The sequence below is a fragment of the Apaloderma vittatum genome, unplaced genomic scaffold, assembly GCF_000703405.1.
Source record: "Apaloderma vittatum isolate BGI_N311 unplaced genomic scaffold, ASM70340v1 scaffold996, whole genome shotgun sequence".
Lineage (NCBI taxonomy): Eukaryota > Metazoa > Chordata > Aves > Trogoniformes > Trogonidae > Apaloderma > Apaloderma vittatum.
In genome coordinates this window covers 10951-33779 of record NW_009723202.1, presented here as the reverse complement: position 1 = coordinate 33779, position 22829 = coordinate 10951, and the positions used below count along the sequence as shown (strand labels likewise).

General features: G+C 42.0%; 1 protein-coding gene across 1 annotated transcript in view; it reads right to left on the bottom strand.

Annotated features, from left to right (window-relative positions):
- PTPRB (protein tyrosine phosphatase, receptor type, B) overlaps positions 1–22829 on the bottom strand; it is a 39888-nt gene that overhangs the window by 12774 nt on the left and 4285 nt on the right. Inside the window, exons 4-19 of the mRNA XM_009872007.1 lie at positions 21337–21606; positions 19304–19564; positions 16898–17164; positions 15348–15611; positions 14111–14374; positions 12923–13186; positions 11935–12198; positions 10789–11058; positions 9888–10151; positions 8787–9050; positions 8141–8422; positions 5944–6222; positions 4003–4152; positions 2503–2746; positions 1270–1376; positions 712–811 (exon numbers count right to left, since the gene is read on the bottom strand). Of these exons, the coding sequence (XP_009870309.1) occupies positions 712–811; positions 1270–1376; positions 2503–2746; positions 4003–4152; positions 5944–6222; positions 8141–8422; positions 8787–9050; positions 9888–10151; positions 10789–11058; positions 11935–12198; positions 12923–13186; positions 14111–14374; positions 15348–15611; positions 16898–17164; positions 19304–19564; positions 21337–21606 (3814 nt within the window). The remainder of the gene's footprint in view (positions 1–711; positions 812–1269; positions 1377–2502; positions 2747–4002; positions 4153–5943; positions 6223–8140; positions 8423–8786; positions 9051–9887; positions 10152–10788; positions 11059–11934; positions 12199–12922; positions 13187–14110; positions 14375–15347; positions 15612–16897; positions 17165–19303; positions 19565–21336; positions 21607–22829) is intronic.

Sequence of the window (22829 nt, the reverse complement as noted above, 5' to 3'; positions counted from 1 at the left end):
GTAAACAAACTGAATTAAAGCTTTCCAGAGTTTGCCATATAATGGAAATGTTGATTTTTTTTAATTTCATATCTCATATTTTTTTAATATATCTCTTTCAGTCATGCAAACTGGTTTAAATGGATACTTTTTTTTTTCAAATTCGAGATGGAGTTTTTCACTTTTAAAAAATATATTTAAAATTCACTCTTTAAGATTAACCTATAATGTGAAATATACAACTATGACAAAAAAAAGAGAAGCAAAGTTTGAACTAATCTTTTGGATTAGTATTTTTGAGGTAATGCTACGTATGAAGATTTTTGAATTGAAATGATAAAGTCTAAATGAATAGTTTCAAGAGCTTCCTATTTACAATGCAGATGAAATTAATTTGGAACACTTAATTTCTGACAAAATAGATTCAGCTTGAATAATAAACCAATTTTTCACAAATATTCAGACTCCTACTGAAAACTACAAGGATCCTCCGTGAGATAATTCTGACTAACATCAGTAGGTATTTGAATCAAGAATATATACATCTCTTAACATGTAAGTCATTAGTTCTATAATTAGTGTGCACAGATGTTGGGGGACACAGATTTCACTTTTTGAATAGTTCAGTGCATTCCTTCAATTTCACACTTACACTTTAAATATCATATTGCTTAAATGAATATAATTTGACCTGACTTCAATAACAGAGAGTGATAAAGGGACTCAACTTACCCAACTTTTTGTCTGCAGACAAGTAAAGCAGTAACAGCCACTAACATCAAAATCAGAAATAATCCAGCACTCACACCTTCAATAACTCCAAATAGAGGCTCTAGAAACAAAACAGTGTATTAAGAAAAAGATATGAAGAATCAAAGAATCAATAACTTTCAAGGGATATGTTATTATCTGCTAAAGAAAATGGTTAAATATGAGAAAATGTAAACACTTAGCTAAAACCTGGCCTTGATTCTCTCCCCTTATTTCTTCCAAACATTGCACAAAATCTTTCCCTCCCAACCACAGCAAGAGAAAGCACAGCCCCACTATAAGGGAGTTTGGTTCTCTTGCACTTTGAAGCTTTCTCAATGAGAGCTTCACTGAGCATTCACCCTTTCCTCTACTGTCAGCAGTTCCATCAAGCGGTCCTCTGAATTTTCAAAGGAAAAAGCCGTGGCTCCAGCCTTATTTCAGAGCAGCCTTCAGGACATGCACAACAATCTGGTTTTGTTCTGAGGCACAACATATAATCACATGCTATAGCAATTGAAAAACAAGTCTGAGACTAACCTGCCTCTGTAGTGATTGGCAAAGAGAAGAAGGTGTCTGCGAAGAGTGGTTTAGGGAGTTCCTTCGGGTCTTCACTGAAGAGCTGGGTAAAAGCCCGTATGCTGATCCTAAAAAAATCAGTACTCTTAGAGCTCATTAGACATTCAGAACCTACAGCAGAAAAGTAAGAACTCATTTGCCCCTTAGAGATACCTAAAACCTTTCCACTGACCACACACGGCTCTTAACGCAGGTACCCAAGTCAAATACTGTAGCTGGGAGAGCCCAGCTAGCAGAGGGGAGGGCTCTGAGGTACCCTGGCCGAGGTGACAGGGGTCTCTGGCTGCTGGCACACACAGCATGACCACACCTGAAGGCAGGACTAGCAGAAGCTGCAGCAGGGAGAGGACTCAGACGTGCTTCTTGGTGGGGGCCATGTTTACCTTCACATGGCTGGGCAGGGCTGTGCTGATGGAGAAATGTTACAGTCCTCTTGGCTCTCCCAGTAACACAGGGATTTCCCTGACAATTTTTGGGAAATGTGCCCTACTGAGAGCAGACTGTGGTAGGGTAGCACTGTCTTGATGACCATGGAGAAGCCCCTGGATGTGCTCTGTCTGACATGTGCCTTATGTCCATGTGGCTGTTCAGTGAGCAGCTTGCAGACGTCTTGGGGGAGTGTTTGCCTGCAGGAGGGATGTGACTGACCTGCACTGGAGCTCATGTTTGGTCCCAGAGCCTGCATAACTGCTTAGTCCAGCCTTGGCAGTCACCCTCTTCCACACCCTACAGCTAACGTGGGCATAGCTCTGGAACCTGGAGATGGTGCTACAGGCTAGAACAACCTCCAGGTTCTTCTAGCTTGTTTCAAAGGACTGGTGAGGGGTAGTGTTTCCAAACAGACTGGGTGAAGCATCCTTGCCTTCTCTCGTTAAGAAGGCTTCTGACTTAGCTGGTGGTCTTATGTCTTTCCAAAAATTTAGCAGCTATAGGAGAATTCCCCATCAAGTTGAGGGAAATGAATAAACCTATTCACCGCACAGAGTTTTGTGCATCGTATCATTCCCATGCTAGTGCAGGACTGGTTCATACCTATGGAACAGGTGCATGGATAGAGCTTTCATAAATTCACAAAGAACATGCAAAGAACATTGTACAACCATAATTAACCTACAGAAGCTCAAGTGTATCAGGCATCCAGACAGCAGCATGCGTAATAATGTGATAGAGCACAACTCCCAACACAAATCTAACCTATAAGCAGTCCGAGGCTTCAGAGGTCCATCGCAGAATTTTTGCTCATCTGGATCACACCTTCCTCCCAGATTTTCCATTTCTCCTCCAAGCTTAATGTCAAAGCTTTTGTAGTCGCTGTCAGGGTTTTCAGCACATCTACTGGCAAAATAATTTGTCTGGTAGATGCGTATAGAGTCGTTGTGTTTGTACTCCAAGTAGGAAGGTAATGGGTGCTGCTCATCAGGCTTCGGTCCTTCACTACCTGTTATCATGTGCAGAGAAAGACAGAAGGTTTACATACCACAGCCAGTAATGTGATGCAGTTTACAAGCTCAAGCTGTTGACAGACATATTCTTATCCAACTTTCCATCACTTTTTGGAGGCTGCACAGGCTACCTTGAGAATACAAACCTACAGTGGTCAAGAACCTTGTTTCTGGTATGAATCTCGCGGCTACTTTTGGGGGGAAACTTCAGACAGATTTCCTCACAGGACTTCAGCATAACTTTTCCAGCTATAATGCTGCAACAAGCACGCAGAGGTCAAATTCAATGCTGTGACATTTTTTCCTTTGCTGTTGGTGGGAATCTCTGTGACCTAGATTCTTGGATCCTATCACCAGCTATTTCAAAAGGCAAATAAAAATAATCCACACACTGACAAGTCTACTGTATATAGAGAAAAGCTGCAATAGGAAATGACAGCAGTCCCCTGAATGGAAATTCACAGCAATGTGTAAAAGAGTCAGGTAGGCAAAGCCATGGCAATGAGTAGTCCCCTTCTCAAAGAGCTTTATAGTCTGCACAAGCACGACAGAGTAGACAGTGGAAATACTATCTCTGCTTTTTTTCCTAAGGGCTGATGGACAGTGAGATTAAGAAACTTTCTCAAGGGTCACAAAATATGCCCTGGCATGCCAGTAAATGAAGCCACTTCTACAAACCAGGTATTAATTGTTGAGACAGCCATCTGTTTTGTCACATATAGGTCAACTGCAGAAAGAGAGATTTCCATGCATGCCACAAGGGCAATTTCTGCTCTGTTTTACAGTGCTGCACGCGAAGTCATTTTCTTCAGTAAGCAAACACCACCTGGGAGATGCTACCTTTGCCTTCTCAGTAGGGCTTACTGAGGTTCTCCAGAGAGATGCCTCGGTGTTCCCATGTAACATTTAAATCACCGTTTGAGATCTGTGCACAGCAAGGCCGTATGTTCTGTGTCCACTGCCAATGGCACCCAACATAAGTCTCCTACTGTGGAAATTTCCTAACATATATGAGAGCATAACCTAGAGTACAGAAACTAACTACTGCTTCTGGCTGAGCTCTGCAGTTGCTACCAAGGAGAAGACTGAATTCCTAAGTCTCCATGATAGGGAGCAGATAGAGATCCAAAACCTCTGTGAGACTCAGCCATTAGATGAGGAGAAAGTCCTCTACTGTGTAGCGATAGGGCTGCACCTCCCTGTGTGACTCCTACAGACTACAGAGAGAATGGTATTAAATCATGACACCTACCGTCAGCTTCTCTCACAACCACAGTAAAGTACTTCACAGCTCCATTAGTATCGCTAAACCAGCTGCAGTTAAAAGTGAAGTTGATGGAAGATTTGGTAATCAGCACTTCTTTTTTGTTCACTCGTATGTCTGGAGGTGGTTGAGGAGGACCTGAGTAATTAGAAAAAAAGAAAAAGAGAAAACATTACCTACTCATTTGCTATGAGCTAGACCTAGTAAGGGAAATGTGATTTGTAACAGAGCTCAGCTGTCCAGATCCAGGTCTCTGAATCTATTCTCTTTGTAATCAAGACAGTGTCTTTATTTCCCATAGGGAAACTGCCAAAGGATGAAACAAGCCAGCAGTGAGTTAACCATAATAACAGTGGCAGCTCCTCAGTGGGAATCCCTGAAGAAGCCCACATAGAAATGCATTAGTCTTGCCAAATCTATGAAATCAGATATAGTAGCTGCTAAAAATGACACATGTTAAAGTTAGGTATTTGGAAGCCACTTAGCACACTCACTACCAGAAATTATCTATTTTAAGCATGTAAATTTCTGTTCTCTTTTCCAGATGAACTATACCTTGAACAGTGTCACAGCAGAAGTAAACTGGAAAGTGAAGTACACAGGGGAAAACCTGTAGAGGGTCTGTGCAGCAAAAGTGGGGATTTCAAGAACCTAGATTGCTTAATCTTTTTAAAATTTCTATTACTGAAGCTATATTGCATGCATGGGAAACATACCAAATATGTTAGCAGGTGGCTAAATTTCAAAAGGTTTTAGATGCCAAAAAGAACAAATAACTCATGCATTTGTATGTTGCTTAGCTAAATCTCTTAGATCTCGAAAGCCTAGCTGCAATTTTTTGTGTTCCCTTGAGGTAGGGCCTCCAGCATTAACCGGAGTCTGGGAAAGCAGCAGTGTTCAAAACAAATAAGAACACATGTGAAACAGCTCACCTTCAAATAGGACTCACTTCTTGTGACATCACTAGCTAGTTCTTACTACATCTGAATTTGTAGCATCTTTTGTGGCAGAGGAAGGAGATGACATGGTTGCAATTAAAAGTCAGTTGATGGGGGAAGGGAGAAGATGGGTTGGTGACTGAACTATGTTGCCTAGTTCACCAGCTCCCAAACCAAATATTTTTGTGATCTAGCATTTCACACAAACGTGGCTTTTAATAAGCAGCTATAGAGGCATTCTTGAATATAGGCCTCTTGGCCACCCTGTCCTTTTCTGAAAAGCTTAGCCCTGGAGTGGTTCAGGCCTGTGTTGTGCCGTGCCACTGAACCCAGAGGTACTGCAAAACCAGGAGCAGCTCTAGGGCTGGCAACAGCAGGCTGGCAACTGCAGTGATGCCCGACAGCACAGAGGCACCAGCAGATGCTGTCGCTACCCTCCACGCAGCAGTCTGCAAATGGAGAAATTGAGAAAACTGTTTTGAAAGATCTGCTGTGGAAATCTGTGATTCTCCCTTGGGTATAAATTCTACAGGTTATTTGGTCAGGCAGCACCTAGGAAGTGTATAGAGAGTCCAAAGAGGACCAAGTGTCACAATCCAATGTCCTTACTGATGGGTTTTTGGGCTCAGGATGGCTACCACCCATGAGAGGAAACAGCCAAGCACAGGAAGCCAAGCAGCAACCACAAAGGCAACTAAAGGTGTCTGATGATGAGTGACAGGATATTTTTTCATGTTTCTCAGGCTACCGTTCATGAATGAGCCAAATAAGCAGGTCTTGAAATGTAATGAGAGCCAACGCAGTTAAAACCTTGCATTGTCCTTGGCAACAGGGACTAAAGCACAGGTTCACTCTGCTTTGTCTGTGAGATTATGAGTGTCATGCATTGGCAGTTGCGGAGTTCAGAACTCCTTTTGGTGTCCAACCAACACAAGCAATTGCTTCTTGCTGCTCATGGCCTCCCTTCACGGTAACTCTGAATTCCACTTACGGTCAATCATTGTAATGGTACTGTCTTCAACTACTTCACTCGTCATGTCTGCAGAATGCACCTTGATGGAAACCAGGTATCGCTTGTGGGGAACGAGGGTCATGATATTAAGCAGAGACTTGTCTTTTTCTATCCTTTTAGAAAACTCCACTTCACGTGTGTCCATTTTTTTGCATTCGATGCTATACCCATCAAAGTCAGAATCAGGAGGAGTCCAGGAACACGCAATGGCTGTAGAGGTCTGTGGCCGACAATGAAGACTTTGTATCTTGTCTGGTTCTAGAGGAATGTTGAGAAGTTGAAGCTCAGTGGTGAAAAGGACAAACATTATACAGTCTCTGCGCAGTCTATGGCCCATAGATTCTGCATCAACCATTGGACAGAGCAAGGGGCTGGGAGCCAGAATTCCCACCTCTCCTGCAACTGTGTGCTGCCTGATTATTAGGCAAGGCTGTCTAACTCATTTTAGCCACCTGAAATTGCATCTAGTGACATCAGACTCATCAGGTTTGTGAAGCTTTGGTAATTAATTTTGAAAGCAAGCAAACAAAACTACTTGCTGAAGTCTTAACAAGAACAGTATCACTGCAAAGCAATGGGTTCCTAGAAGTCTGCTACAATTTATTTGGATGTTGCCATGTAGTCAACAGTATCAGTGCATACTGATACCATCACGACTAATCTGGTTTCCTGGGTAGCACGTGGTCTGTCCATATTACTAAAACACACCACGGAAGTAGCTTTATCAATGTAATATCAGAGCACCATTTATAACATGTGACATGTAACCAAGATGGGATTTCCCTTTCAGATGGCAGACACTTACGTTTAAATGTGAAAGAGGTAGCTATGCTCCTGTTTTAATCAATATGCTGAATGAAGTCTAGCATGCTATTCAGTTTACTAAACACAGATGTTCCTTTGGAGCTGAATTCCATTTCAAGTGACACAAGCGTTTCCCAAGGCTCAGTTATCCTGACAATTCCAGGTCACTTATTCAAATTAGCCTGCTACTGAGGTTGCTAGAGATAGTAGAGATGATGTGGATCCACAGACACAGATAGAAATCATAGAATAGAATCATACAATGATTTGGGTTGGAAGGGACCTCAAAGATCATCTAGTTCCAACTCCCCTGCCCTGGCAGGGACATCTCCCACTAGATCAGGTTGCTCAGGGCTCCTTCCAACCTGGCCTTTAACACTGCCAGGATGGAGCATCCACAACCTCCCTGGGCAACCTGTTCCAGTGTGGTCTCTAAACCTACACTCTTCCAGCTTCCACCCATTACCCCTCATCCTATCACTACAGGCCCTTGTATAAAGTTTCTCCCCAGCCTTCTTGTAGGCCTCCTTCACGTACTGGAAGGCTGCTGTAAGGTCTCCCTGGAGCCTTCTCTTCTCCAGGCTGAAGCCACCTAACTCTCTCAGTCTGTCCTCATAGGCGAGGTGCCCCAGCCCTCTGACCATCTTGGTAGCCCTCCTCTGGACTTGCCCCAAGAGATCCATGTCCTTCTTGTGTTGGGGGCTCCAGAGCTGGACGCAGTATTCCAGGTGAGGTCTCACAAGGGCTGAGCAGAGGGGCAGAATCACCTACCTTGACCTGCTGGTCACACACCTCTTGAAGCATCCCACGGTACGGTTGGCTTTCTGGGCTGCAAGCACACACTGTTGGTTCATGTTGATCTTACCATCCACCAACACATCAAACACGTCCTCCACAGGACTGCTCTCAATCCACTCATTGCTCAGCCTATATCTGTGCTTGGGATTGCCTCGACTCCGGTGCAGGACGTTATGCAGACCAGTGAAATGCCCTGATTTGAGTTCCATATCTAGTACAGCAGGGTCTCGTTCATCGTGCCTGTCTGATCCTTCAGAAACATTCTGATTATTTCAGTATCCTACTGTCAGCAAAGTTTGGATATTCAGACACATTTTACCCCTGAAACAGATCAATTCAGGCTCCGCAACCAAACAGCCACAGTCTGGATGTGAAGGCTGTAAATGCATGTCTATTTTCAATCTTTAAACAGTCGCCCTTACACACAGTAAGGGCGTAGAATCTAGCTGAATCCTTAGCTGCCATTCATGAATTTATTAATGGAAATTACTGACTGCAAAAGAAATTGGGAAAATTCCACAGTTTTGCATCTTCTCCAGCTGAGTGTTAGGGTGCAATGGAAATTGTTACTTACTCGTTCTCACACTTGCAGACTGTGACTGACTGTATGTCTTCCAGCTGTCGCCACTGACAGTTCTGACACTGAACTTGTAGAGTCTTCCCGGTCGCAGGCCATAGATGATGCGTACTTTAGATCTGCTGCTGCTGTAGGGATTGAATACTGTAAGGGGATCCTTTGGAAGCCACTGCAACTCAAAATCATCATAGTCTGTCCAGTCCGGAGGACCTCGCCAAGTGATTGATAAAGAAGTGTTTGCAACATCAGTAAATGATACAGTGTTAGGAGGGCTGGGTGCTACACAGAAAGGGGGGAAAAAAAGAAAAAAAAGATTTTAAACAAATTTTTACACAAGATGAAGAAGATGAAACATGCACAACTTTCTTCATGCATCAGAAAGGCAATTACTGCATCTGTGCTGACGGTGGCGACTTTCACAGACATTACCTATTCCTGAGACTTTGAAAGAACAGTGCTGAACAAAATCACACTCCATTGGTTTAATACTCTTTAGGATATCCTTTGTCTTTTCTTTACACCTTCAGCAACTCTTAAAATAAAACCTCCCTCAAAATAAGTCTGTTGCACAGCCATGAACTAATATGAATTCTGACACATGAGACTGAAAAAATACAACCTCCAAAGCTTTTGTGTCTTTTACCTGTTCTTCCTTCAGCATTTGCTGTGTTGGTCAGGTCACCACTGTGAGTCACCACAACTAGAGTGTACTTTCTGCCAGGAATGAGGCCCTGGAAATGCCACTCTTTTAGATCTTTCTTATGCCCTGTTTCCTTCTGTGTCCCATTTGGGTTATAAAGATTCAGCTCATAGAAGTCAACATCTCCTGCTGCTGGACCCCAAGTGAACCACAAACTGTCTGTCATGTTTCGGTTGGATGCCTTGAGATCAACAACTGGGGCTGGTACTGAAAAAAAGCAGATGAATATTACTTTATACAGAACATCCATAGGGTGAGGAGAAGCAACAAGATCAAGCAGACCTTACACTTATCCTGTTAGTAACAGCCATCTAATAAACTAGACAGTCACCACAGGCAGTGAAAAAGCCAGGAAGCATCAGGAAGTGTATCTCAGCAGTTTTCTTTCTTATTTTGATCTGCCACTGTCCCCAAAAGAGGCTGAAATATTTGTAATAAGTGATTTCAAAAACACTAAGCAACTTTTTCCCAGTCATTGTCCAGAAACATCTGATTCTGAGATAGCTGAAGAAAGTGCACTGCTTTTCAAAGGCAGTCTTACAGAGGGGTTACTATACTGTGCCTCAGAGGATAAAGAAAGGTTTCACAGAGTGTCAGGGCTGGTACACACTTCTGCTTCCCACGTGCGGCTGAACAAACACAGAGCTGCAACCAGAGCTCGCCATGGGAAACAAGTTTTATTTCACTGGTAGATTGTCTACCCCATCAACCCTACTTGCTTTGCCTTTTTTCTTTTCCAACACTGCTTTTAGGATGGGAGACAGCTATTTTGCTTTAAGGCTTAAGCAGCATACACTGGGATGTCCTTCTCCTGGCCTGAGGACCTTGGAATTATTATAAAGGTCTTTGCTTCATTTCTCCTCTTGTAACCACATCATTCAGAATCTACCTTCATACTTGTCTAATGCTTTTAATGTGTAAGACCCAGCTTTGATACTTGTAATGGTTCCTTTAAGCTAGCATCAGCATCAGGCTCAGGCCAGCCCCACAGTATTCCTCAGGAGTACCACCCTGGAAACAGATGGTTTTCTTAAGTACTCTTGCCTGTTCTTCCAAAGACAGATGACTCGTTAGTGAGGTCTCCGCTGTGGGTAACAATCACCATTCGATACATCCTGCCTTGCAGCAGGTTCTGGAATGAACACTGCTGGAGGTGCTGCTCTCCTGAAATCCGGTCATGAAGGGACTTGTCTGGGTTGTACAGGAAGATGTCATATGAATCAAGCTCCCCTTGGGAGCTGGTCCAGCTGAAGGACAGTCGGTCAGTGGTGTTCTCTGTGACCTTCAGATTTGTGACAGCTGCTGGAACTGAAAAGAAGGATAAATGCAGGAGTAAATATCAAAGTGTCTAGCCACTAAGCTGGACTTCTAATAAAGTAACAACTCATGGCTGGAACACATTTCAATTAAGCCACAAGTAGCTAAGTAATGTCAACAGCAACTTCCAGAAGCAAGGGGAATGCATTTATGAGGTGCCGCTGAGTCTCTCCAATACAATGTTTGTATTTCCCAGCAGGCCAGATTCTCCAGCCTGTGCTCACACAGAACTGTCCATTTGTTTCTACAAGACGCTTTAATTGAGCAAAGGCTGCAAGGCTTGGCTCTAAGCTTAGAGGTGTGTATTCACATCAAATCCTGCACTGTGAGCCTGGAGACTACGAATTAGAAACCTGATGACAATAAAGCATACAGGTAGTTTCAAAACAGACAGACTGAGGGAAGCATTCAGCAATTTGTTTCAATACTCTTATTATGAACCCACTGCCACATACTGCGCTAACAAATTTCAGATTCACATACCAAGCCCATATCAAGAAAAATTACGTACAAATATCTGGACTCTGTTCCCACTAGAATCTTTCCAGAATCAAGATATATAGACGATTCATGTATTTAATGATGTTTGACTGAGGGAACTATAAATAAACTGAGATGTTCTAATTACCTGTTCGGCCAACAGTTTCTGCTCGTTTACTGAAGAGTCCGCCACTGACTGTCAAAACTTGTATTTTATACTTCTTGCCAGCTAATAAATCTTCAAACTTGTGCTGTTTGGCAGTAGCTGGCTCTGATTTGTTGCTCAGGAGTACTCCTTGCTCGTTCAAGAGCAGAATGTCATATCTTTCAGCCACACCAGGAGCTTTCTGCCAGGTTACTAACAAGGAATGACTGCTGTAAGCATGATGGGCTAATAATTCTTGGACAGAGGCTGGAACTGGAAACAACAATTAAAGGCAGGATATTACCAGGTGAAATATAGACCATTCAATACACAACTGTGAAGAGAGTAATTAACAGAGTATATATCTTTATATATTTGCATGTTCACTTGTAGGAAAAGGGATATCTGTGCACGTATTTGCACAAGTAAATAATTCCTAGACTTAAATACAGTCAGATGAAGTTACAGAGCATCATGGACATCTGAACTGGGCATGGAGAAGCAAGACATATGCATAAAGTATTACAAAAAGAGGGAGAAGGGCAGTGAGACGAAGTGACCGAAACATTAAGAAAGGCATGTAAAAAAGAACTAAAAATTTAAGTGGTAAATTGGTGCAAAATAGTGGCACAGAATAGAAAACATTAGCCAGCAGCTGTTGCACAGAAGTCAAGGCCACAGCAACCACGGTCAAGTGCTAAAGAGGACTGATTAAAAGCAAGGTGGTGCACTGTTCTGTGAGTTCCGATACACAGTATTTTGGGGCAGTACGTTGTCTAACAAGCCTTGGCCATGCAACGGGTTCTGTTAGAACGCAGCATTTGACTACATGGAGCCCTGTATGTGTTGGATGCATATAGGCACAAGACTAGGGAGGAATGGAACTACATTCATCTTGTGAAGGCAACTTTAGGCTGGGGACTTGAATTCCACACACATTCACCCAGGTAATGCCACCACTCAGGTGACAGATGTCTCTGGTATTAGCAGATCTGTGTCCAAGTGTGAGGACTCAGGCCCTTTGTGGTAAAAATTCTCACGAGTCTGCGTGTCCCCATACCCAAGAGTACATTCATAAACATTATTAAACAAGGATCAGCTTCTGGGAAGACATAATGCAATTTGCTCCTTGTCTCAAAAGAAACGTACCTGTTCTCCCAAAAGCTGCTAAGCTGTTGTGCAAGGTGCCACTGTTGGATTGCACCACGACCCGGTACTGCTCCCCAGCTTCCAGCTTGTGAAACATGTGCTCAGAGACGTGTTTGGGGACACTCTGGGAATCAAGCTGATGGTTCTGCTGAAATATCGCCACTGTGTAGGAATCAACATCTCCACCTCCAGGCGTCCAGTTCACTTTCAGGCTGTTTGTCATGCCGTTAGGTGACACATGAATGTTTCTGACTGCGCTTGGAACTGGAAAAAAAACGAAACACAAAGACACCTGCTCACAAATTTCCTGTTTGATTCAGACTTTTTAATTCCTACTTCTTTTATAGCCACGGCAAATGATTCAAAGGACAAAGAGCATTTAGAGGTACAAGTAATTTCATTCATGACAAAACACAAGTAAACCTGAAGACATTTGTGTAGGATTGTGCCATTTTAGAAAAGTGGTTCTATGTGTTGACAGGAATAAAAGTAAAGAAAATATAAGTTAAGCAGAAGAAAGTTTCTATGCTCTTTAATTTGAATAACCTCCCTTTTCTCCAAATGATGCTTTAGAAACATCTCAGAAAAATCAAAGCTCGTTACGCACACTTGGCTATTTTGCAATTATAATTTCACCCACTCATTTCAGTCTGTAAACAGAGGCATAAAATAGCTTAAGCAATTTAGGTAGAGATACTAAACAAAGCTGGCATGCATGGGAATAACAGAAACTCAAATACTGACATCTCAATAACATTCCTATGAAACAGATCAGATTACCTGCCAACAATCAAATATTGGTAACTGTGACATTTGTTTATTAAGCACAGATCAAGTTGGCTGAAGCAGCAGTGAGATTTACAATGAGATCTGCTGTCTGTGCCAGTGTTCCAGGAACTCAAATATGATTATGGCTCACTATTTTCTGTGCCTCATTCTTTCCTCTAGAGAAGTCTCAACACATTTTAAGTACCACATTATTTCTTACTTGTCAGGCCTTCTATGAAAGTAGCACGTTGTGCATCTCCACTGATGGTCAAGACAAGAATTTTGTACAGACGTCCTGGAGTCAGAGCTGTGAACCAGTACTCCTCAATGGTGTTCCCAAGGAAAATAGGTGGGAAGATCTTCATATCATTGAAGAGGAGCTGAATCTCATATTTATCAACATCCCCCTCAGCCTTTGACCAAGTTACCTGCAGATCTTCTGTACTCCTGTTACTAAGAGTCAGTTCCTTCACCGACTCTGGCACTGAAGAGGTGAGAAGAAAGATAGGAAACTTCTCAGCATTTGTTACCAGACAACAGCTCTGAAGCCGTGCTCCTGAGCTAAAACTTTTCATTCCATTCCCTAGGAAAAGCAGTAGATTGCACTTATTTGCAAGGGTTGCTGTTTGTGGTTAGCACCACATCTAACACTGGAAGGTCCCATTTCAGAATAGGGAGCCCACAATCTTGTCGGCATAAAAAGAAAAAACGAATAATAATGGAGCCTGCAGGGAGTCTGCGGAACCAATAAACATTGAGTAGGATCTGCAGGTACAACAAACATGGAGCAAAGAAGTCTGAGCTAGTGGAGACCTGAGGCAATCCGTCTATGCGACGCAGCACGGCACTGTGCATTTCCCAGCTCCTGCCCGAGGCAGGTCAGTCATTTTTTTGCCCAGTGCTACATCTGTGTTAATAAGCTCAGTTTCTTAGCATGGCTCATTAGCTTACATGTAGCACTAGGTGAAGACAGGCAGATTGCATCCAGACCCCTGCCGGCTCACAATCAGCCACCTCACCACTCTTGCCCCCTGCTCTCTCTCCTCTTGTGGTAATTTGAGCAGAGTAAGGTCTAGCCTGTCTTATTCTTTTTACCTTTCCATGACCAGAACTGTCTTGTACATTCTGGCACAGTTAAAGCAAGTAATATTAAGCTTACATGAAAATCTGTACAGCTGTTTTTCAGTTTTCCCTATTTCAAGATTTCAAGCATCTTCTTCCACTTTCTATATGCCTGTAACTTAAACATTGGTCATAAACTAAGTACTGCCTTCCATATTTGGAATGACACACTCGGGATTCTATGTTAAAATCATACGAGATTTTTGAGCCCAGGTACAGTAAATAGAAAATGAAAAAAAAAAAAAATCCTGGACAGTCTCAGGATGTTTCCAGGGTGTTTACTTACTTGTTCTGCCATAGATCCTTTCACTAGTTTCGTATTTCCCACTCCTCGTGCTGACTGTGACACTGTACTGCCTCCCTGGGACCAGATTTGTGAACACACATTCATTTTCATCCTTTGGGACACTTTTTGTTTGGATGAAATCATTGTTGTTCTTTATGATGACTTCATAATTATCAAAATACCCAGAGGCATGTAACCAGGACACCTTCAGATAGTCACTTCTGGCTGAATTGCTGACAGCAAGTCCCTGAACACTTGAAGGCACTGAAAGAAAAAAAACACAATAAAGATTCAGAAGGCAATATCTTCCTGAAGTAGCAGGAGTTGCTGGAGTGGACTATATTTGTGGTAATTACCAGACTTTTCTGAGGAAGTTGCAAAAAGACCACAATGTGGATTTAAGCAATATCCTACCCTCTAAAATAGCAACTGCAGTTTCCAGGCTGCTTTATGTCATGAGCCAATGGTTTGTCTTTCCAATTTTCGGTCTTTTGGAACATAGTCACTGTTGCTTATAGCAGTGAGTTCTGCAGGTTCACACCGATCCTGAATTTGCTTCTCCTCATTTAAATGTCTGTCTCTTGGATTTTCACTTGCATCATGAGAGGACTAAAATTGCACTAACTTGATACTCTTGTCATTTTAACACCCCTCAACATCATTCTTTTATTCTACTGCTTTACAAATGTAAAGTCTCAGTCTTTTCAATCTTTGAGGAAGTTTTAAAAGGTTTTCCATCAGTATTACCACGCTTCTCTGAAATTCCTCTACTCCTGTTATAATCCCCTTGAATATTGCATAACCAAAACCACAGATATGGGTGTTACACGACCAAAAACAGTAGACATGTTACTCATTTATGTGACACCTTACTAAAATTTTAGTGGTTAGCCTATCCTACCCTGTTCTTTCAGGGAGTAACTTTTTGAGAAGATGCTCTGCAGGATATAATTGCAGAGCCAAGTAGAGGGGTTAAGGGCAAAACCCGATAGATTATTTCTGCTCACTCACAAGGACCGACACATTATTTTTGTTTATGCTAAAGTCATTTTGTATGACATAAAGCAGCAGTAGGGGCATAAGGACAAAATTAAGTCTGTAAAGCTGCAATTTTATGGTTCAACCCTCCAACCCCTACACACCCATCTCAGTTTGGTCAGACAGATAGTGATAGAACACTGATAATGGCTATACAAAGTGTTTACGGTGCCTGAGTTTCCTCAGAGGCTCTTTTTACCTGTTCGTTCCTGGCTGAAGGAATAATTTTCATACTTCCCACTCTTCGTGGTTATTGTCACATTGTAAAGCGTCCCAGGAGTAAGGCTGCTGAAGGAGCATTCACTGAAGGATTTGGAAATGGTGAGAGTCTGAACAATCTGGTTGTTGTGAGATAGAGTTACCAAATAACTGTCCACATCTCCAGAAGCCGGCAGCCAAGAAACACTGAGGTAGTCACTGCGACCTGAGTTATTTACTGTTACTCCAGTCACGCTGGAAGGAACTGTGCAACAAAGAGGAAAAACCAGAAGAGCTTTCACTAGCCAATTCCTATTGTCGTGAGAATGTCTAGAATGCCACCCTGCAAAATAAGCAATCCAGGACTTCTGAGAAGCTCTGCACTGCCTCCCACTCAGCAGCATCCATCCGCTTTTTTGAATACAGTGAAGAAAATCGTCCTTGATGGTATGATCCCAGCACTTCTAGATTCCCAGAAGATGAGTTACTGCCTCAAATCCACATTCATCAGTAACCGCAATAACTCCTGAGGCTTTTCTGAAGTTGAGGCCCATAGTGTTTCATTTACAATGAGTTCTCTGACGCCTAGTGGCCAAAACATGAATGCTAATTGTTTTTCAAGCCAGTAAGGTGAGCTTAAAGGCTGCGCATTTCCAGAACTACCATTGCTAGGGTAAAAATGATCACAGTTATTACAGGAGCAGACTTTAATCATAAGGAACTGCTACATTTTCAGAGGACTCTGATGCACTGAACTGATTTACCTCCATAGAGAGGCTGGCCATCAGCTGTCAGAGTAAAACAAATCAGAAGATTTTACAAAATATGCTTATGTACTTTAAGTCTTTTAGTGTTATTATTCAATTGTTTTTCTTTTTTCTTCCCCACTTGAAAACAGTTGTTTTCAAGGAGAACATTGGAGCAAACTGCAAAATGCCTGGCCTCTGCCAAATTCACATAAAGGGTGAACCTGCACTGTGTTGCCAATTTTCCTTTCTGTGTAAATATCCAAAGGACTGCTATTACATTTCACCAGCAAACTTACAGAATTTGCTGCAATAGTAAATCCTGTCCAATGCAGTATAGAAGGGCCTCATAATGAATATTTAACCCTGGTGAACATTCTTTATTGTCAAATTGGAGAAAAATAATGGGGTCATGAGAGACTGAGACACAAATTCATCCCACCACTTTGAGGCAGCTAATTTGCACACCTTAGGAGCAACCACCCTACGCTGCCATCTAGTCAATGGAACAACAAAGTCCCTTCCAAGGAGTGATTCACCCACCACAGCTGCACATTACTCTCAGGGCATAATTTTGTCCTCACTGCAGTGATCCTGTTGTAGGCAGAGCAGTTAGGTCCCTAAAGCTAGGTCAACGTGAATCTGGACCCATAGTGTGCCTGAGGTCACATACAGGAATTATACAGCTGAAACTCCTTTTATTTCTGAATTCTCAATTCAGTGGCTTAATCACAAGACCATTCTCTTTAATAAATTCAGCTTTTAGAAACTGACAAAGGACACGAGGATGCATTTTGTGTTTTACCTGTCCTCCCCTCTGCGATCATTTGCCTTGAAGATATCCCCCCACTGACAGTGGTGACAACAACTGAATAGAGTCCCCCAGGCTTCAGCGGGTAGAAATGGTATCTGTTGGTTTCACTGGGAACAGTCTCATTTTTAATGACAATGTTCTCATGAATCAGTAGCACTTGGTATGAGTCTACATCTCCTAGCGCTCTTGTCCAGTTGGTGAACAAGCTGTTGGTTGATCCCTGACTTGCCACAGTCAGACCAGTCACTTGGGCGGGCACTGCAAAGAAAATTGTCATAATGTTACTGAGGAGAAACAAAATAAACCAAAACAAAATCCATCAAATAACTCAAGTTTAGTCACACTGAGGAAGTGCATCAAAAGAACATTCCATTTTGCAGCCAGACTCAACAGGACTAAAAATAATCTAACTATGGACTGCTTCCTGTCTGATGGGATGTGGTCTATGGGAAACTATCTAAGGCACAGAAAGGTCTCTCAGGCTTTAGCACAGCTTTTCTCAGTCAGACCAAAATGATTCAAGATCAGGGAACTGGAAGAGACGGCATTTTATAAATATCACTAAACAAAAGCTATCAATTTAGGAAATTCCTTGTAATTTTCATGACTATTTTGAATACAGTCTGTGTCTTTCATTCTCCCTGTAGTCTCCTATTCCCTGTTTCTCATTCCTATTAAATGGCAAATTAGTTTGATGATTACCTCAGCCAAAATCTAAGAGAAGTACCAGATACCTAAGAGAAGTGTCAGATCCTCTTGAGGGTAACTGAGATGGATGGTTTTGGTTTTTAAGTCAGAAAATCTGCAGGATACTAACTTTTCTAGCATCAAAAGATGAGTTAATTGTTACACAAACACAACATTTATCCAAGTATAAACTGGTGGATTTAGACAGACCAAAAAGGGAAAAGAAAGAGAAAAATGAATGTAAGGAATGTAATATTTAGCACAAAAATTAGCTCAAAGAATTTTTTTCAATTTGACAATATTCAGTCAAAGCAAGGAAACATTCTTCTTTCCAAAGCATTTCTGCATACATGACCAAGCATAACTGAAATAAAGAACCCACTAACTTTATGAAATGTAATTGCAAGCTTTTTTATATCAAACTTTTTGTGCACATAGTACTGGATTAACAATCTTTAACAAAAAATGAGGCACAGGGCTGACAATAGTGTAATGTTGACAAAAATATGAATTAAAAATCCCACCTGTTCTACAACAGCAAGCTCCAGCAAGACAATGAAGCGCCACATTTCTGTTCTAAAGGCATTTGTAGCTGTACCTAAGGCTTCACTTCTAGTGACCCATCTGGGATGTGTGCAAGACTTGTTTCTGGCATATTTACAGCAATATTCTGCAAGCCTAGTAAGATGTCCTACTGCAAAGAAGATTCAGACGTTTGGAATGCTTAAGACCTACATTCAAATTACGTGATCTTCACTCATTATCATTTCGAATGTAATGCTGACACACTATCCCTGCCTGACTTTTCAAGCATCGATTTGTATCAGTGAAGTGGGACACTATAACCTTTATGCCTGAATAGGCCTCCAAAAGGGGCAGCATAAGGCAGAAGGAAGTGAAATCCCAGCTATCTAATCACGTAGCAGAGAAATGAAAGTGTTTAAGTCAAACTTTTCAGGCCTTGGAAGGAGTTACAATGTTTAAGGAAGGACCACTATCAAGCCATAAGCCTGATTAGATTCATACACTAGCAGCTTGTTTTTCCCTGTGCTGTGCCGGATCAGAGATACATTTTAAGGCTCTGCTTGCACTGGAGAATGTGTAAGTCAAGCAGAGTAAAGAAGCACATATGGTTTAAAACTCACACATGCACAAAATTAGCACCCTGCAGGGGGTGGGAATGGGACTTTCCTTGTGTCACAGTCATCATTCTAACTAACAATACAGACTCCGAAATCAGAAGAGCAGAGGGATTCATTTTCAAGGTCACATATGTTTTGTGTCTCTCGACCTTGTAATGTTCCCCCTAAAGCAACATTTTCCTGTGTACTGGTGTTTTTGGTTTTTTTTTCCCCAGATGATGAATGCTTTGAATCAAGGAAGTGACCTTCCTGAAGATACCCACTGAAAATTGTTCTTTTTACATGGAATCTTGTGATTATGTAGATTGATCAGACAGGGCATAATATTTCAGAAGACCATTTTGCCAGGAGTTATGTATCCATTTCCCCCAAATTGTAAATAAATACTACAAGATAACTGACAGTCAGAAATGAGAGACTCAGAAACATAACTTGTCTATTGAGGAAACACACATAAATTAAAGACTTTTGAGATTTAGATACTGAATTCATTCAGTTCACTACAAAGCAAAGAAAGCTGTTTACAGTTAACAGAAGTAAAGATTAAAATAGTTTGACAGGATTATACCTGTTCTTCCTTCCACTGATGTCCAGTTGCTTAAAATTCCACTAATGGTAGTGATGGTAGCTGTATATTTTCTTCCAGGTACTAAGTCCGTGAAAGTGTATTCCTTAGCTTCTTTTGCAAGCCCTTTTTTTATGACAGCAAGATCCCTGTCTCCGAGTGAAACCACATAGCTGTCCCATTCTGCAACGGGGGTCATCCACATGACACTAAGCGAAGATTCATTAGCATGCTTCACACGGAGCTGGAGAACAGGCTCTGGAGCTGTAAAGGACACAAATATCACAACAAGAACAGGACTTTGTAGTGAACACACATGCCATATCTCAAGCTGCTGTAAGGAATGTGCTCTAGAAGACAGAAATGTGACAGCAACATACGTGTAACCAAGGATACGTGTAATCAAGTGGAGATTCTTTACCCTTCTATAGGAATTCAGTCTTAAAAATCTAGTATTTGTGCTACTCTTCCAGTAAAGGGCTGTAGCAGCAGACTTCAGCACTGCATTCTGGCTGTAACGCTTAGGTTTAAACTTATGCCAGGATATATAATTTACTATGAATAGAAATGCAGTGAAACCAGTGAGCTTCCTCTGGAATTGAGGCTGCTAGACAGGAATGTTTGTACCATAAAACAGATTTACACCAAATTAGCTGTAACAAACAAGGATGTAAATTATAGGGTCAGAGTGACATTGATTTTGCAGTGGTTCATATCTCAGTCAAGCAGGAAGACACTCCAGTCTTACACTGGTATAAAAGAATGAATTTGATCAATGAATTTCTGTGTGTGTTCATGTGTGCATGCAGGCACACAGATGGCATCTCTTACCTAATGTAGTGCTCTGATCTGATTTTGTCTCTTATGTTGAAATACAACTCACTTGCCAAGACTATGGGTGTATGTAAGAGAAAATTTAGTCACAATAGCGCCTAATACCTATGCTTCATACCAGGTACATTATATACCTGACTGCGGGTCAAATACAGTTGTGATACATTCACTCCTGCATATTATTTCTTGGACCATGTTCTAATCGCTTAGCAGCATCAATTAAAAGTAATACTATAAACTTAAATTATTTGTAAGGTACAGCAAAGCAAGCAGGATGAGAATGTGCCTTGCTCTGATCAAGCTGGCGAGAAGCTAGGCAAAGCTTCAGTTCTATAACTTCTACTGGTCTTCCCATTGTGCAAAATTAACAAAATCAAGCTCTTGGGAAATGACAGGTAAGGGTGTAGCAGGAAAGGTGGGCACAAAGAAGGGTGAGGATAAAGTAAGGTGGCTCTATCTCGTCTCATATTCTCCAGTGAGATAAGGCTTAGGCTTGAGCCTTGCAAGACGCTCCTCCTCTAAGCCTTCTTTTCCGCCGAATTGAACTTACTTTGCATTCACAGAGCATTCACAAACATTAATAATTCTATTGCAATTACTTTTATAAGTTTGAAGCAATCAGATGTGGCTTTGACTAACATGCTGCAAAATAATTCCACACATGTCCCTGCAGTGTACATGGATTTCCTCTGGAAAGGCTGACGTGAACAGACTGACCTCATTTTCTTTCTGGAGCACAAGAACAAGAACTGAGATGCTATGGAACAGCCACACTTACCATACACCTCAGTCAGCTTTGGTTAACACTGTTCATATTCTTTTAGAGGCTGGCAAGGAAACCCATTTTTCACTGAAAATACTGATTAACAGTTCAGGAGGATCTATATTGCTCTCTTTAAGGACTATAAAGGGTGCCTAAAATCAGCTATAAAATACAACAGTGATATGTTGTACATGTAGCATGTCTCAGTCATGACAGGATGGTGATATAATTCCCCAAACTTTCAATAACAAAACACAAAAGTAACCCTGAAAATTTTCACAGAACTGCTAAAAATAATTATTTCTGTTGTTTACAAGGGAGGTCCTTTTTACTGTATTGAAATTCCTCCGTGGATTCCCAAGTACTCTTTCCTTCTCATTCTCCACAGAGCCTAGATGAACATTTTGCACTTTCACGCTTCCCGGATGAGCGCGCTGACCTGTTCTCCCTGTGCAGCTCGTCTTGCTCTGCAGATTGCCACTCTCTACGACAACGTCCACGCTGTACTGCCTCCCTGGGATGAGGCCCACGTCATGTACGAGGTACTCCGTGGTGTCCTTCTCAAGGGTGATGTTGAACACCAGGGCCGAGCGATTCCATAGGAGTAGCCGATAACTCTCCCAGTCTCCCGCAGGGGGCACCCAGTTCACTCGCAGAGACCTCAGCCACCCACCACCACCGGCTTTCAGCTCCGAAACGTTCTGAGGAACTGAAAGGCAGAGATTGAGAGCGTAATTCTGAAGTGAGGTGTTTCTGGAAAGACGTAAGCACACACTGGCAAAATCTATCTTGAAGCACAGCTATTGCAGAAGTACCTGGATTAGTTAAAAGCAACGACAGGTATCTTGTTGCAAAGGTCGGCATTCATTTTAAAGGTAATTTTTCCTCTTTCCCACACAAACCACTCACTTGTTCACTGCCCCGTTTCTGACATCAGAAATGGGGAACCCTTCTTAGGGTAGGCAAAATCTCCTCCATGCACTTCCCAGATGCACCTTGCAGTTTTCACTTAGCTTCCCAGTTGTTTCCTCGACTTACATTCACTTAGAAACTGTCAATCAATTTTTCAAAGCTAAGGGCAAAACTTCGGTCTCTAGGGGCCAAATTCTGGTCTCAGCAGCACAAACTCTGGTAGTTTCTTCCACAAAGGCCTTGTGTGTCCTAGTTGCTCCCAGCTGTAAGGCACCAAGGTTCAAACTCAGGTCCATTAAAGCATCCACTTCATCCTGTCCTCTGCTTTAAGGGTCCTGAATTTACATGCTCATCCTTCCTGTCCTACTGCTGCAGGTCACATCAGACCACTGAAGCTTTTCTGATTTTCAAAGAATAACTAAATATTAACCACACCAAGCAGACACTGGAAGACACATGCAGACCCTTAGGTTAGGACACCTATAGCTTAGTGGTAAGATACTCAGAGATCAGCACTGGAGTCCCAAGACCGTCACTAAGTATTAACTGGAGACTACAAAGCTAGAATCATGCTCTCATGTTTTCTCTGGCTTAGTTAATATTTAATTGCTCAGTACTTAGCAAAGGATTGAGAGATTTCCAACAGCACCATGAAGTACTTACCTATTTCACTTTTCACAGGCATAGTTGGGTAGCAAACCTAGATCTCTCACATGCCAGTGAACATGGGAGATGTGTTTCAATTGCTGAGTGAATGGGTAAGATCACACAGAGTTTTGTGAGGAAGCAGGTAACAAATAAAGTTCAGCCTTGTCACTGGACGCTTATGATGCAAAGTTTCAGTCCCTGAGATGTCCCTATTCCTTACCACAACATTCCTTAGCAGGTTCTGCTGCTGTAGGCACTCTCTCAACACTCAGAGATGTGAGTTATGTTCTTGGGCACCCAGTCCTCTCTGAGTTACAGAGAAACCCTAGGAGTCTAACCCCTTTAGATGTGAAGACCTGACAGTCTTGATTT